General features: G+C 36.1%; 1 protein-coding gene across 3 annotated transcripts in view; it reads left to right on the forward strand.

The window, feature by feature from the left end:
* LOC150101712 (serine/threonine-protein phosphatase 2A 56 kDa regulatory subunit epsilon isoform-like) overlaps positions 1-14,493 on the forward strand; it is a 261,565-nt gene that overhangs the window by 133,086 nt on the left and 113,986 nt on the right. For all 3 annotated transcript variants that reach the window (XM_090400724.1, XM_090400723.1, XM_090400725.1), the window contains exon 4: positions 13,130-13,222. In XM_090400724.1, coding sequence (XP_090256850.1) covers positions 13,130-13,222 — 93 coding nt within the window. The remainder of the gene's footprint in view (positions 1-13,129; positions 13,223-14,493) is intronic.

Genomic DNA, 14,493 nt, shown 5'->3' on the forward strand with positions numbered 1-14,493 from the left:
TATACTGTAACAGATTCTACTGTGTAGTAAGAACTATTTGTTTTTTATTGAGCCACTGTAGTATTGTTTTGTTTTTTTAATTGATGTAAGTACCACTAGTAACATTTAACTTCTACTTTTTAGATTGTATTTTAATACCTAGAAGATTTTGCTATAGCTTATTACAGAATATCTTTTTTTTTTTTCTTTCATTTGATTCCTTGACTTCTGAAATATGCTAATAGTGGTTGAAGTTAAATTCTTTACCTTGATTTTTCTGCTAGTATCAACGATAAGTTGTAAGCTGCCTAGCTCTGTATATATGCAGTGATAAAAGAATTTTTTTTAAAATCATAGTACAAAAGTCCTCATATTCTTCTCCATTACCCATAATTTAGTAGTTCTATGAGACTACTTAATATGATCATGGTTTCATTAAACTACTTTAATCCTGTGATCAGAATTTTTTTTTTTTTTTTTTTGACAAATTACAGTGTGTGAATGGTATGTACCATCTCTGTAGCTTGCTTGGTAGCAACAATTCCATTTGGCTTGAAAGACCTGGATTTTGAATCCCATTTTGGATGCGATTAAATTTTTTGAGGACTTTTCAACTGAAGGGGAGAAATATCCAATATGGAGAGGGCTGGTGGGTTTCCTCCACAAATTAAACAAACTTAACAAACAGTATAGGTAGAGAATTAAAGGGAAAAGATTTTATCCTTCATACTGCTTTGAACTACAGTAGACTGTATTCTAATATAGTTGGTAGGTAGGAATTGCCTTGGAATCTGGGATTGAGTTAGGATTGGTTAGTTGAAGATATCAAAAGTTGAAAAAAAGGTATGCTTACTGGAGGTTGCAGCTAATAGCATAATTAACAAATGTTACAGATCCGTATAGAGTATGATATTTATGGAGAAACCCACCTGTTATTGTATCTGCTTATATAACTTACTGATATGACTATTATGAAAATGAAAGATAATAATTTATTGGATTATATCATAGAATCTTAAATATACATGTTTATGTATTATGCTTATTTGAATAACTTTTTTTTCCTTTTTTAAACTTAATTTTCTCATAATGCTTTTATATTGTGCTACCCACTGAGTCAACTCACTAGATATACATTAAATCATAATCATAAATCAGATATTTCTTGAGGTCTAGCTGCTTATTGAATCATTAGCCTGGTTGGCCATGTGGATAGCATCCCTCTTAACAAGCTCTGAGTTCAAATCCCACTGCAGGTATGGTTGTTTGATTATCGTCAGTTGGTAGGCGAAGTAGATAGATGATCTAGCTCTCAGTCCACCCATGATATTAATACTTTTGCATAGAAATATTATACAAGTATTATAATAATGTATAATATTATACTTTCACCCTTCCTTTTCTGACAAGTGTTAAGTCCTCAGAGGTTTGGAAAACAAAATCCGGTGTAATATCTTAAAAAAAAAAAAAAAAAAGGCTTACATTTCACTTTTACACCTTTTCACTGGGCCAACTTGACACATTTCTCTTCTGTTGGTGGTATCTTTGCTTCTACACTCTGCTCTGTTTGGACTTGATATCATTAGACTAACACATAATCAATTCCAGAGCAGAAATAGACATCTGGTCATCACATAATAATATACATTTTGAAATTTCATTGTAATCCAAATTTCCCATAAGTTTGATTTACGTTGCAGTTTTCATATTAACTGCAGCAACAGTGGCTGAGTGAGACCTTGGTTCTTATTTCCTCTGTGATTGGACGTTAAATTTAATGATGAATATCATCATTAAATTTAACTTCCTGCCATGTACCCTCAAGGGGTGTACAGGATATGATAGTACTACATGAAAAAAATTACATCATCATTAATTTCCTATCTACAATTTTCCTCCAAATCAGTCTGTTACTTGTCAACACTCCAACATTATCAGATCTTATATTTCTGTCGTCTAAAGCACTTTGTACCGTATCAATCCACCTATATCTTGGTCTTCTTCTGGGTCGTTTTGCTGCCAACCTGGCAGAGAACACTTGTTTTGCTAATCTTTCCTCGCCCATTCTGTTTAAGTGACCATACCACCTGAGATTAGCTCTGCTAACGCATTCCTGGATGCTGACAATGTCAAGTTCTTTCCTAATATCCTCGTTTTTAATATGCTACTGCCATTGATGCCATCTGTTCACGCCTATAATCTTTCTCAGGACTCTCATATCTGTGGTCTCTAGTCTTTGGTCAAGTGTTTTACTTCTGACCCAGCTCTCAGATCCATAAGTTAAAACTGGTTTGAACACTGTCTTGTATACAGCTAATTTAGTGTTCCGACTAATTTCTCTCTTATTCCATATGAATTTATTCAATTGACTTCCGACCATACCAGCTTTGCTGATTCTGTTGTCTATTTCTATATTGAATTTACCATCTTCACTAAAAATCGTGCCTAAATAGCTGAAATGTTTTACTTGTTCCACAGGTTCTCCATTCACAACACAGTTGACATTTTCAATGATTCTGCCTATTTTCATTGTCTTTGTCTTTTTATTGCTGACCTTCATACCATATCTATTACAACAGCTATTCAATTTAGTCAGAGAATCTTGCAGACTTGTAGCAGATTTATTTAGAAGTATAACATCATCCACATAAAGCAAAGAGCTGACATTAACATCTCCAATTTTGATATCATGTTTAATACCACTTTCCTTCATAACGTGATCCATATAGATAATGAATAACAGAGGCGATAATGTACATCCTTGTCTCACACCAGATTTAACATTAAACCATCTTCATGTACTTCCTTCAATTCTAACTGCTGACTTACAACTCAAATAAAGACTAAGTATTGCTTGATATAATGCCCCATTGACACCATATAACTGCAGCGTATTGAGTAGCTTCTCTCTTGGCACCTTGTCATATGCCTTTTCCAGATCGACAAAACTTAAATACATATCCTTGTTATATTCCCATGCTTTCTCGACTATTTGTCGTAAAGTGAAGATCTGATCCTGACAGCCTCTATTTGGCCTGAATCCAGCTTGTTCTTCACCAAGCTTTTCTTCCACAATTCTTCTCAACCGTTTCTCAAGTATACTTGCATAGATCTTGCCAGGAACACTCAGTAGGGAAATACCTCTGTAATTCTCACATGCAGTTTTATTTCCCTTTTTATATATGGGTACTATGAGAACTCTACTCCAATCATCGGGAATTCGTCCACCTGTCCAGGCTTTCTGAACCATGCAGTGCAGCCACTGTAAGACTCTTATACCACCATACTTCAGCATTTCTGGTCGAATATCATCTACTCCTGCTGCCTTTCCACATTTCAAGCCTTTGATGGCTTTTTCTACTTCAAGTATGGATATGTATTCCTGACTGCATGCTTGGTCAGTGTTTTTTACCACTGTGCTGTCATCACTGCTTGTTTCATTTCGCAGTTTTTCAAAGTAATTACTCCATACTTCAAGGATATCTTTTTCTCCCGTTTTCATGTCACCTTTATCATCTCTAATTCCTTTTATGCCACTCTTTCCTCCATTCTTAAGCTTCTTCAACAACCTCCAGAATATTTTGCCACCTTCTTGATATTTATTTTCTATATTCTTGCCAAAGTCCTCCAATGACTTTTGTTTAGCTAGTTTTACACAGTGTTTAGCATTCTTGCATTTGTCTCTATATTCTCTAAGAGCACAAGCTGACTTATTTGACAGGAACTTTTGGTATGCTTTCTTCTTTTCCTTCACTGCCTCTTTAACTTCCTGTGTCCACCAGGGAGTTCTGATTTTTTTATCCTTACAGACAACCTCACCACATGCCTCTCTAGCAGAATCAATCAATGTTTTCTTCAGAGTTTGCCACTGAATCTCCTAGGTTTGATTCCTGTTCTCAAACTCTTTCATTTTTTCTTCAATAATCTTTGTGTATTTTAGTCTACAGCTCACATCTGAGAGCTGCTCAACTTTTATTCGCTTTAAAACTTTCTTACATGTTATTCTTTTCAATATGAAATTCAAATTTATCCTGCTCAAGACTAAATAGTGATCACTTCCAATTTCAAATCCTCTGTACACTCTGGTGTCCTGCACCAGGGAGAAAACATCACTATCAACAATAACATAGTCAATGAGACTTTTCTTATTCCTTACCTCTTCTCTCCATGTGAATTTGTGCACATTTTTATGTTGGAACATGGTGTTAGTAATAACCAGCCCAAGTCCTGAGCAGAAATCCAACAGGTATTTGCCATTATTATTAGCTTTGCTCTTTTCTCCAAATTTTCCCAAAATATTTTTGTATGTCTCACAATCATTTCCTACTCTGCTATTTAGATCCCCAACAAGGACCAACTTTTCATTTTTCATTGTGTCAGTTGCTTTTTCTAAAGCCTCAAAAAATTCCTCCACTTCTACCTTAGTAGAACCTTCTGTGTGACCATAGGCACAAATAAGTCTCATTGTCCAGTTCCCCATTCTCCTATTTGCCCACATTACTCTACTTGAGACTGACTGCCATTCAAGAAGATTAGCCTCGTATTTTGTGTTGAATACTATGGCTGCTACTCCTTTTCCTTGATTGTCATTGCCTGAATATAACATTTTGTATTTATTGCTCAGAAAGATCTCACCAGTTTTGGTCTTTTTTTGTTTCAATCACCCCTATTATGTCGATCTGGTACTTATCTAATTCCTCAGCTAGCTCCATTTCTTTGCCATTCAGGCTTCTTACATTGATAGTACCGATCTTTAACTCTGGTGATGTTGAGTTGGGGTTTGTTTTCAGATTTGTTCCAGTAGCTGACTTATCGCTGTTTGCCCTGGTTCCCTGGCCAAAACAATGGGGGCCTTGTTTAACCGAGTGATGCCCCAGCCGGCATGAAATTTTGTCATGTTGTACCATCATTCTATATTTTGGTTTAACCAATAAGAATACAATTTAGTCGGCTTAATCCCAAATTGCCAGCCCGTCCTCGTTCGTTCAGTATCCAAGTAGATACCCAACAGGGTACACCAGAAGAAGGTGAGGATTGGACATTAGGTCAGAAGCCCTGGTTGGTTCTCCGCATTCCTTTAAAGGCTATGTGGAGGTTTCCTCTCAGTTATACAGCTTTGACCCTTAAGCACCCCATGATGAATATCATATGTAAAATATTAATTACTCGCTTTTTTAATATTTCAGTCTTATATTAAGAGCCTTCTTTAGAGCTGCTAACAACATTGAAGCTCACAAAGCTATCCCAAATTAATTAATCCCAAATTGCCAGCCCGTCCTCGTTCGTTCAGTATCCAAGTAGATACCCAACAGGGTACACCAGAAGAAGGTGAGGATTGGACATTAGGTCAGAAGCCCTGGTTGGTTCTCCGCATTCCTTTAAAGGCTATGTGGAGGTTTCCTCTCAGTTATACAGCTTTGACCCTTAAGCACCCCATGATGAATATCATATGTAAAATATTAATTACTCGCTTTTTTAATATTTCAGTCTTATATTAAGAGCCTTCTTTAGAGCTGCTAACAACATTGAAGCTCACAAAGCTATCCCACCCACCCACCCACTAAAGAATGGCAAGGAGATCAGTGATTGACATTGGTTATTGAGGATCTTTAAGATGCAAATGATTTTGCACTACAAATCCCTCATATTTGTAAATTTAGGGATACAAAGTTTAGGAATACAAAGTTATCAAAGTTAAGATCTTATCCACAACAAAGCTGTGAATAAGATTTGAGGTCAGTGAAAGTAGGTTGTTTATCCACAAGAGAGGAAGTGAGGTAAAGTACAGAGTTTTTGGGTTCTCTTTCTGGCATTAGCAGAGGAACATGAGAAGAGGCCCATGTAGTGAACAGCTAGAAAGGTGGTAATTCAGTTGCAAAGGTAGAAAACAGGATCATAAGATTGTAGTTGTGATCATGCCTCTGTGTCAGACTTGATTAGATGCTCTGGAAACGTCAAGAATGTCAACATGAGTTTCTCCAGACCTTTTCATGGTTTGTCTAGAGAGATAAAGGATAAAAGTTGGCCATTGATAATGATTTCCCCCTTCATTTTTGAAAGAGCTGAAGTGAGCAATGGAACAATAGCTCGATGGCTGACTTTTATCATCCTTTTATGATAAGCTTATTTCCTTATCAGAAAAGCAGGAAAGATTGAAAAGGTGATATAGACTAGGTTTTAATTAATTCTGGAACACAAGTTTTTGGAGCATCAGAATCAGGAAGTTTAGTATCCAAGCTGTTTCAGTATTCTCTAATTTCTTTCTGATGATAGACCAGAAGAGAGACTCCATATCAGTATAGATGAAGCCCTTTGGTTGGAAAGATCTAGATTCGATTCCCATCCATGATGTGAGGAACTTTAATCTGGTCTCTTTTGACTAAGGATGAGTTAGCTGGTCTCATACAGAGGTAGGGGGTTTTTTTCACCCGGAAGCTCGGGTATTTTTTGTCCCTCAGAACAGGCAAACCGGCCCCATGAACATGCATAGATCTACAGCCATTAATACTTGTCCTTAGGGGAATGTAGCAGAGGAGTGCCTAGCCAACTGCATTAATTCATCATAAACCCCTCATTAGGGGACTCAACCCATCCTAAGGGATGGATGAGAAAAGAAGCACAGCTTGAGCTGTTTTTTTTTTTTTTTTTTTTGGTAATGTAAGGGATAATTTATTCTAGTTGTCTCTGCAGGAGTGGGAGGAAAAAAATGGTACCAATAGTTAAGCTTTGTCTTCCAGCAAAGTTCCAATAGTACCATCTGGATATGGGGGGGGGAGCATGGAAGAACAGAAGATGCATTCAATATTTCTGACAAGCATCCGAAAAGCTCTGCTGCCTATTTGAATAGGAAGCAAGTTCTTGCATTTGGTTCCGTTAGAATCGGGTTTGAATTTTTTTTTTTTTTTTGCATTCCTGTTGTGAACAGAATTTTTTTTCTTGGACTGCCTTCACATACTTTGTTGGGGAAACCAAGGCCTGGATAATGGTAAATGATTTTGAGTGGAATGGGAATAAAGCCTTCATTCTAGTTATAATTATTTCTGTTATAGAATAGTAATTTGGACCAGTAGAATGGAAACAGTAATCAGATCACAGAAGTATGGTGCTCACACATTTTGGTTCCACCATAATGCAAAAAAAAAAAAAAAAAAACCCAGATTTGAATGAAATAGGAGAACTGACACTTGGAATAACTCATGAAGAAAGGCCCAGGATGTTGGAAAGATAAGGATTACTGGTATTCTGGTCAACACTATTTGACTAAGTGACTTTTTTTGAAAGAAGACCAAAATATCAGCATTAAGTTAGCCTATTATAAACAGAAATGAAGTTTTTAAACTGTCAGCTGACATATAGCAGACCCTTGAAAGCAAAAGGTTCATTGCTCTTTCCTAGTAAAATTTATGAAAACACATTTAATGGCCTCATCAGGCCAATTTAGACATCTATAAAAAAATGTGGCTGACTGAAATTTTCTAATCTGCTGCCAAGATTTGCTGATGTTTGAAATCAGAAGGTACATTCTATCAATGCTTTTGTTACTTGTTATTTCTCATGCATAACATACTCATATTTTTTATGCATGTTGAGAGCTCATCTACCATTAATGCGTTAGTCCTAACTTTTTTTATAAATCTTAGGATAAAACACTAATTGATCTCTATAATTTGCTCTATTTGTCAGTTGTATGTTCTCAAGCCATTCTACATGCATAGAGAGGATTAGGAGACTTTAGTTTCCAGAAGATAAATTTCTATTTCTCACTTGAATTTTTACAGTTAGAGATTCTGATCAGCATATAGTTTTCGAATAAATTAAATATTCGAAATTTGGAAGGAAGTGTGACAAATGATTTTGAGAGCGTATAGTGTGAGGTAGAGGTAGGCAAGACAGGATATTTAGTGGTTGAGAGCGTATAGTGTGAGGTAGAGGTAGGCAAGACAGGATATTTAGTGGGGTGTTGCTACAGACCCAGGAGCACAGAGGATGGGGACCAAGAGATGTTTAGACAGCTAAGTTTGGCAAGTGCAAGAAGAATGATTGTTATGGGAGATTTTAACTTCAGTAATATAAATTGGAGAGAGGAAGATGCATGTAGCAATAGGGAAATGGAATTTCTAGAATTCTTGAGGGACAAATGTCTTAGGCAACATGTAACAGAGGGAACAAGAGGTTCAAAAGTTTTGGATTTGGTTATAGCATCAGAAGAGTTGATAATAACTGAGTTGACGTCTCTCCCACCAGTTGGAGCGATTGACCATATGGTGTTGACTTGGAAAATGAATAGACATGCAAGAGTATCAAAGAGACAGGAACTTATGTGGAATTATAAGGCAGGTGATTATAATAGTCTTAGACGTCAACTTCGGGAAGTTTCATGGAGGGAGGAATTGGAAGGCCGGGATATCACTAGTGCGTGGGAAATTGTGAAAGAATATTTATTATCAGCAATGGTAAGTTGTATACCATGAGTGAAGAAGAGGACGCAATTTGGAGTAAAGTGGATGACAAACAATATTAAACAGTTGCATGCGAAAAAGAGGCTATGGAAGAGATATAAGGAGACAGGTGAAGAGATGCATGAGGAATATAAGACACAGGCCAGAAGAGTGACTAGTGTGGTAAGGAAAGCGAAACTGGACTATGAGAGGAGATTGGCCTTAAGATCCAAAGAAAATCCTAGGGAATTTTTTAGCTATGTGGCCAGTAGGAGGAGAAATGACTGTGGAAGAATGATATTGTGGGATAAAAATGGGAATAGAGTGACTGATGCAGAGGACATAGTGGAATTGTTCAATGAACACTTTATTGGAGTATTTCATCTTAGAGGAGTCAGTTTTAATGCTAGAGGGATAGAACTAGTTCGAGGTCTGGAGGTACAGGAGGAGAGTGTGTTTCAGATACTGAGTACTCTGGATGTCAGTAAAGCTGTGGGACTGGATGGTATTTCACCACGAGTTTTGAGAAAATGTGCTAGGGAATTGACAGTGCCTTTAACGTGGCTTTTCAATGAAAGTCTGGCTTTGGCAAAGGTGCCCAGGGAATGGAAGGAAGGTAAGATAGTGCCATTGCATAAGGGTGGTAACAGACTGGAAGTGTCTAATTATAGGCCAGTCTGTGTGTCATCAGTAGTTGTTAAGATCTTGGAGAAAGTAGTGAGGGACCGTATACAGCATTGGGGTAATGTTATCTGTGAGAATCAACATGGATTTGTGAAAGGACGCTCTTGTTTTAGCAATATGCTAGCCTTTTATAATAAAGTTACAAGAACATTAGATGAGGGAAAGGCATATACTGCAATTTTCTTAGACTTGGCGAAGGCATTTGACAGGGTGCCACATGATAAGCTGATATTTAAGTTGCAGCACATGGGTCTGGATGTCAGATTGGTCAACTGGATTCAGGATTGGCTGTCTGATAGGTATCAGAGAGTTGTGTATAGTGGAGCAGTTTCCAGGAGGCAGAGGGTTACAAGTGGGGTCCCACAGGGCTCAGTACTAGGACCTATATTGTTTAACCTTTATATCAATGACATAGCCAGTGGATTGTAGGGGGATATTCAGTTGTTTGCGGATGATGCAAAGCTGGGAAGGATTATTAGTAAGTGCAGATGTGGTAGCCCTGCAAGAGGATTTAAATAAGCTAGATAGATGGGCAAATGAATGGGGGGTGTCAGTTTAATGCAGCAAAATGTAAGGTCTTGAGGTTTGGGAAACATCGATGGGATGCTTCATACTCTATGGGAGGAGTTATACTGGAGGAAGTAGGGGAGACAAGAAATCTGGGGTTGATGATTGATAGAAACCTGAAGTTTAGGGGACATATTGCAAAGGTGGTGAAGGTAACACAGAGGATTGCTGCTATTATGAGAAGGACACTGACCTGCAGAGATAAGAGGGTTATCATTCCGTTGTATAAGTCTCTGATCAGACCACATTTGGACTATTGTTCTCAGATTTGGTCCCCAGGATTTGAAGGGGATAAATTAACTGTGGGAAGGATACAAAGACGGATGACAAAGATGGTTTCAGGACTGTACAAGGATAGTTATGAGGATCGGCTGAGAGAATGTGGACTGCAGAGTTTGGCGGATAGAAGAAGGAGAGGTGATATGATTGAGACTTTTAAACTGTTGAGAGGTGGTTACAGGGTTGACACTGGGGAGTTCTTTCGCTTGGTTGAACAGCGGGAAGGAGTGATGACAAGAGGCCATCCCTGGAAGTTACGAAAGGAAACTGTGAGCAAGAGGGTAAGGAGTGGTTTCTTTGTGTGGAGGGTGGTTGAGCCGTGGAATGCATTGCCTGATGGAGTGTTGGGAGCGAGAACGGTCAGTGAGTTTAAAGAGTGGTATGATAGACTTTGTGTTTCTCGGGGGGGGGGGGGGGGGGGACCTCCCCTCGATGAGTCTTGACAGACTTTATGTCTTAGGAAGGACCTCCCTCGATGAGTCTTTTGACTCCTTGGAGGCCTGAATAATAATAATAATATTGAAATTTATGAAATAATCCAAATAGTCTGCTAAACTTCAAACCACCATACATAGCCATTTTTATGTTGTCATGTGTGATCTTTGTGAAAGAGAAGCTTGCAAAAGAAACTTTGGGAAGAAAAGTTGGATTCGGTCCAAATAGTGGGTTGTAGGATCAGATTTTCATTGTATAACAAATAGTTGAGAAATCTTGGAAACAAGGATTCATATTTAAGTTCTGTGTAGATCTGGAAAAGCATATGGCAAGGTGCCAAGAGAAAAGGTTCTATACAGTTTCTATACCTATAGAACTGTATAGAATTCAGGTTCTATACAGTTCTATAGGATAAATAGAACATTATACAGAGCAGTATAGGTGTGAAACAAGAGAACAGTCATCATTCTTATTCTTCATCATCTATTTGGATCAAGTGAAAGAAATTGGCATTAAACCTGATATCAGAATTGGAGATATCAAGTGCAGATGATGTTGTACTCCTAAACAAATCCATTGCAAGTCTCCAGGATTCTTTAACTAAATTGAATAAGAGCTGTAACAAATTTGGCATGAAAATTAACAATAAAAAGCCCAAAACTATGAACATGGGAAAACTTCAACTGTATTCTCAATAGAGAACCTATTGATCAAGTAAAACATTTCAACTATTTAGGCAGAATTTAAAAACTTAAACTCAAGGAGCTATACAAGCTCATCCAGAGTAGGCTTTTGCAAACATTCCATTCCTACAATGGAATTCAAACCCGTGATCATGTCAGCTGAAGAGCTGGTATACTAACCATTCGGCCAGCCCGACTGTCATTCTTAGTGAAGTTAGCAGTTATATATGAAAATAAATAATAAAATAAATAAGCTGGTATGGTGAGAAGTCAGTTGACTAAATTTATATTTAATAAAGAGAGAAATTGGTAGAACTGGTAAACGCAGTACAAGATGGTGTTCACTCACATTTTAACTTAAGAATTTTAAAGTTGGGTTCGAAATATAGTCATTCCTCAAGTTATGACATACAATACTTACAATGGCCATCCCATTAATATGTTCACCAAATACTCCCTCACTCCTGCACCATATGGATCAGGGCAACAAGACATTATTTAAGAATTGCTTTTTCTCAGGGGATATTGCTGCTATCGAAAGTGAGAAAACTTTCAGATGTTTGGAAGTAATATAATATCTTGCAGGTGCAGCATGTAGTGAGGTGACAGCAGAGTGTATAAATGATGTTTGGAAGAAGCAGCTGAAAATGGATGTTCATATATTCACATGATTTGACAAAGATAAAGCCTTATAAGAGATTGGTGACAATATAGTACTTCTAGATAAAGTTGGATTTGTTAAACTGTGAAAGAAGCATTCTCAAATTAAGATCTTATAGAGTTAGCATCATTCTTGCTATGTTATCATTCTGTAAAATTGCAGAAGAAGAAGAAGAGGAAGCCAAGTTTCCCCCCAAAAAAATTTGCAGTGAAAAACTTGTCTAGTACCTGTCATAGTATCATGTATATCCCTTCAAGGTTGATGGCATGTGATCTTTGAAACAAATGTATAATGAATTTGAATTAACTAACTTTGGTTATAGTGAACTTTAGAATTATCCTTCAATAAGTTTTGCAGTTAAATGGTTCATATATTATTTGTGAAACCATTTTTATTGCATGTCTTTTAAGAAGTTCACACAGTAATTCTGAAAGCTGGCACATTGTGCTTTTTTCCCCCATAAAACTTTGATATCACATTATTAAACACATGGCGGTTGACAAATATCAGTGACAGGGATATAATCAAGTAGAAAATAAGGTTAGTTGCTATGTTTGGAGAGCAGGAAACATGATCCAAATAAATTTTATTGAATACTAGGAAAGAAAAAAACTTAATGTGCATAGTGTTTAGGAAAGACCTACTTACAAAAAAAGTTCCATTGAATGTTAAATGGAAGAAAGTTGAGTGATTAAAAATGAATAAATTACCTAGAACAAAAAATAATTATATGAAAAGTTTAGATGGTAATGAGATTTCTGAACATATCTGAAATGAGTATATAATGAGTTGAATGTAAAAACAGAAAGAAAAAAAAAGCAATTGCAAGTTGTCTAATATGGGACAGGTAGGTGTGTAGGAGGGAATAAGGAAAGGAGCCAGTTAGGAAAACATACGGTATTATGATAGCAGGAAGTCATTTAGGAGGAAAGCCAGGAAAGTGATGGTGGGGGTGTCCCTTAAGGAAGACATGAAGAAAATGTGAAGCACAGAAAATGCCAAAGATAGATTTAAATTACAAAAGATGATCTGATGTATACTCTAGAATAGATGACCAGGATCAGAAAGAAGAATAAAAAGCTTTAATTGCAGAAGTGATATTCTTTTTGAACTGAATTTTAATTATTGATGTTGTGTGTGTTACTTAGAGTAAAGCTCTCTTCTGAATGAGAAGTTAATAATTTAATTTTGAATTTTCTGTAGGACTTTAGTCTTGTGAAAGTTGTATCTTCTGTCAGATTCATAGTGAATGTAACAGAAATTTTACAATATATATTTGTATTATAATCATTGTTATGAGAATGTTAGAATGTGTTATTACATTTTTACATATAAAATTTACTAATTGAAATTAATAACATAGCTCTTATCTTAAGAAGTTGGGTGTACTTTGTTTCTTTCAGCTGGTTTATGATTTTTTCCTGAGGTTTCTTGAATCTTCAGACTTTCAGCCCACAGTTGGTAAAAAAGTTATCGATCAAAAGTTTGTTTTACAGGTAAGTTACGATCTTAATTATATAATTATACTATTCATTAAACATGGCTTTAATAATTCATTAGCATTTCTCAAAGCATGAGCTGAAGCTAGGTATCTTTCAAAAAATTAGTGATCCTCAGTAAATATAAAAATTTAAATATGGCATGTGAGCTGTTCATAAAAGACAAATCAAGCCATAAATGATAAAAATTTAAAAAAAAAAAATTACATAATAAATATATAACTATTGTTTATTCAAAAAAATTTAATACTTAGTCTGGAACCATTGCCTAACTGATTAATACAATACAAATATCTGCTATTTTTATTAGTATTGCAAATCTGTTTTAGATTATCAAATTATGTACATAAATGCATATATTCATCTTTTTTTGACTGACCGAAACCAAGAAAATAGATAAGTTAATTTAATGGAGCACACGTTTCGTCAAAATGACTTCTTCAGGTGTGGTAACACTTAAAGAAAATTAAAAAGCCATAAAAAACGACTGTGCCATTATAATAACAGACTTGCTTGTAAAACTCGTTTTACAAGTCTGTTATTATAATGGCACAGTGTTTTTATGGTTTTTTTAATTTTCTTTAAGTGTTACCACACCTGAAGAAATGATTTTGACGAAACGTGTGCTCCATTAAATTAACTTGTTCTATTTTCTCAGTTTGTCAGTCAAAAAAAGATGAACATATCGAAACACCGAGTCAATCTAACTAATGATCATATATATATATATATATATATATATATAACATGCATGTTGTGTGTGTGTGTGTGTGTGTGTGTGTGTGTGTGTGTGTGTGTGTGTGTGTGTGTGTGTGTGTGTGTGTGTGGATATGATGAGCCACAAAAAATTATACTGAAAATTCTGGTTCCCAGGTTTAGAAATGTTAGTATGCAGTACGACAGAATATGTATTTGTAGAATAATGCAGTCCTGAGGTTTTGTTTGTTATAGGTGTTACTGAAACAAAGAAGACAAAAACAGGTGAGATCTTTCTAAGCAACAAATACATGATGCTATATTCAGGAAATAACAATCAGGGAAAATGAGTAGCTATAATATTAAACACTAAATATGAGGATAATCTTGATTGGCAGGCAAGATCATGTAGAGTGATGTGGGCTAATATCAGAATGGAACTGGACAATGAGACTTGTTTATGGTCCCACAGAAGGTTCTGCTAGGGAGGAAGTGGAGGAATTTTTCAAGGAATTAGAGAAGGCAGTTGACACAACAACAACAAAAAAAAAAAAGGAAAAGTTGGAGATCTG

Source organism: Typopeltis vanoorti, chromosome 11, assembly GCF_054136105.1.
Source record: "Typopeltis vanoorti isolate ZY-2024b chromosome 11, IOZ_Tvanoo_1.0, whole genome shotgun sequence".
NCBI lineage: Eukaryota > Metazoa > Arthropoda > Arachnida > Uropygi > Thelyphonidae > Typopeltis > Typopeltis vanoorti.